The sequence below is a fragment of the Aplysia californica genome, unplaced genomic scaffold (genome assembly GCF_000002075.1).
Source record: "Aplysia californica isolate F4 #8 unplaced genomic scaffold, AplCal3.0 scaffold00267, whole genome shotgun sequence".
NCBI classification, from domain to species: Eukaryota; Metazoa; Mollusca; class Gastropoda; order Aplysiida; family Aplysiidae; genus Aplysia; species Aplysia californica.
Window position 1 is genome coordinate 691,767 of NW_004797537.1, and position 2,500 is coordinate 694,266.

The window sequence follows — 2,500 nt, forward strand, 5'->3', positions numbered from 1 at the left end:
TATCTATCTATCTATTTATCTATCTATCTATCTATCTATCTATCTATCTATCTATCTATCTATCTATCTATATGTCTGTCTGTCTGTCTGTCTGTCTGTCTGTCTGTCTGTTTATCTGTCTGTCTCTTCGTCCGTTCTTGTGTCCGTTCGTCCGTCCGTCCGTCCGTCCGTCTGTACATCCGTCCGTTTGTCAGTCTGTCCGTTTGTCAGTCTATCCGCCTGTCCTGACATATTTATCTATTTCAATATGACCAATAATTTATAAAGACTTGGAATTAAAAACGACTTCTTGTAGGTCTCATATTGTGTTATGTTCTGTTAATAAAAAGAGAAAAGTTTACACTGTAATATTTGTAAGGCCAAAGATCGTCTGTAGAATATATGGTCGCTTTTAAGGACAAGCGCCCTAACCCAGATTTCGGGGTTTTTCAGAAATCTTGATCTACACCAAAAGTGGGCATTGCCCCACCAATAGGAGGAGTTTGGTTTCATTAGTGTGTATATTTGTTTAGTTATAGGGAAAACTTTCCTTGTCTTTTACAGAAACTTAATAAGGATCCAAAAACTTTTAAGTTTCGATTTTCTCAAAACAGCATTTCTCGGGATAGCCCCCTTGTGCTTAAAAGCAACCATGTTATGTATACATAATTTTATAATAATTCCTTTGTCTGTTAGGGTTTTTTAGATCTCTTTCGAAGTTCCCTCACCTAGTGCGAAGAATGGCACGTGACCCACGTACTTGACCAGACGACCGAACAGGATGGAGCAGATGGCGTCTACCACACCGTAGCAGATCATGACGTAGCCGACATTCCAGATACCCAGGGAACAGCTGATGTACGACTGAAGAAATAGTGATGAGGATGATGATGATGGTGATGATGATGATGATGATGATGATGATGATGATGATGATGATGATGATGATGATGATGATGATTTTTTTTCGTTTCCTTAATGGGCCTAGAGGACTCCACGAAGAAATCTTCGAGCGAGAGCGAGACTTTTTTTCGGCACCAATGTCAATATACTTAGCGTCACCTCCACTTGTCAAAATAACTCTATTCAAATCGCCATTGTTCCTAGACATTCAAACATATATGTTCGAAATCCTCCTTTTCATGGCCGCATCTTCGGCAACGTGGGCTGATAATAATAATAGATAGATAGCATTTGTATAGCGCATATCCCCGCTCAACAGCAGGCTCTATGCGCTTCACACTATATTATTACCCCAGCAGACCATAGAACACTCCGGAACATTCTCAGCTTCCCGGGAAGCACACAGGTTGATGATGATGATGATGATGATGATGATGATGATGATGATGATGATGATGATGATGAATAATTTGATGATGCTGTGTGTGTGTGTGTGTGTGTATGTGTGTGTGTGTGTGTGTGAGTATGTGTGTGTGTATGACAGTGAGTGTGTGAGTGTGTCTATGTATGTGTGGTTGTGTGTGTGTGTTTGTGTGTGTGTGTGTGTGTGTGTGTGTGTGTGTGTGTGTGTGTGTGAGAGAGAGAGAGAGTGTGGTGGAGCGGTTGGGGTGGGGCAATTTTTTATTCTCTCTTTCTGAAATTAGAATTAGTACTATTTCGCGCATTCAATCTTTACTGCCAGTATTTAGCTCTCTTCTTTAATTGATGTGCAGGTATAAATCAATCTGAAACTTGAATATTGTATACCTGATTCGGAATTGAAAGGACAGTGCGATCGTCTCTCATTGTGCTAGGGTTAAATGTCCTGTTTTTAATCGTAGGTGTTTAACGTCCCATTGACACTTTAAGCCCTTGCAGCTCCAGCCATTTTGGTGCACTCCCTAACCCCAGTCCCAGCCAATACAGCAGTATTTCAGAAAAAGAGTCGTGCATTCTAAAAATGATGTCGTTTCTTTGTAATGAGTTTTAGATAACAGCATATAACAATGTTCAAAGGTAAATGAACACATATTATTATGAAAATAACTATTTTTAAATGCGCAAATTCGGTACCCCGGAAAATGAGAATATACTACGCTCTTGGAACAGTGGGAGGTACAAGTATATTAAATTTTATATGCGCATAGATAGTGCAGGAAGGGTTAAGAGGCGGACTCCCAGCCTGCCTGTCAAGGCCAGATTAGGCTAAGAGGGATACAGCACCCCATCAGAAAGACTGAGTTGCTCGACAGAATCTAAACCCACTCCCTAAGCTGAAATCGTTCGTGGGTGGTTGGTGGGTGTTCTGGTGTGGTTTGCTCCTTCTTTCCTATACAAAATCTATCGTCTCTATCTCTCCTCCTTCTTTTTTGTGTTTGTTACTCTCTTGTAACATTTCTAATCTTCGGCACTTATATGACCTTATTGTGTTGCAAGTGCCGCAAAACTCTTACTAAAACTTTAAAAAGAAACTGAAATCGTTCTCCGGACTTCTGTGAGTGACGGCGACCTGCCTGACCGCTACGTCACAGACGCCGTTTAACTTCCTGCCTCTCTTTCTATTAAACCTTTTTTAAGG

General features: G+C 40.7%; 1 protein-coding gene across 1 annotated transcript in view; it reads right to left on the reverse strand.

Annotated features, from left to right (window-relative positions):
* The window catches only part of LOC101861289 (protein unc-93 homolog A), a gene marked incomplete in the record, with an annotated part of 32,613 nt that overhangs the window by 5,532 nt on the left and 24,581 nt on the right, over positions 1-2,500 (reverse strand). The window contains 1 exon segment of the mRNA XM_013084001.2: positions 708-843. Within this exon segment, the coding sequence (XP_012939455.1) occupies positions 708-843 (136 nt within the window).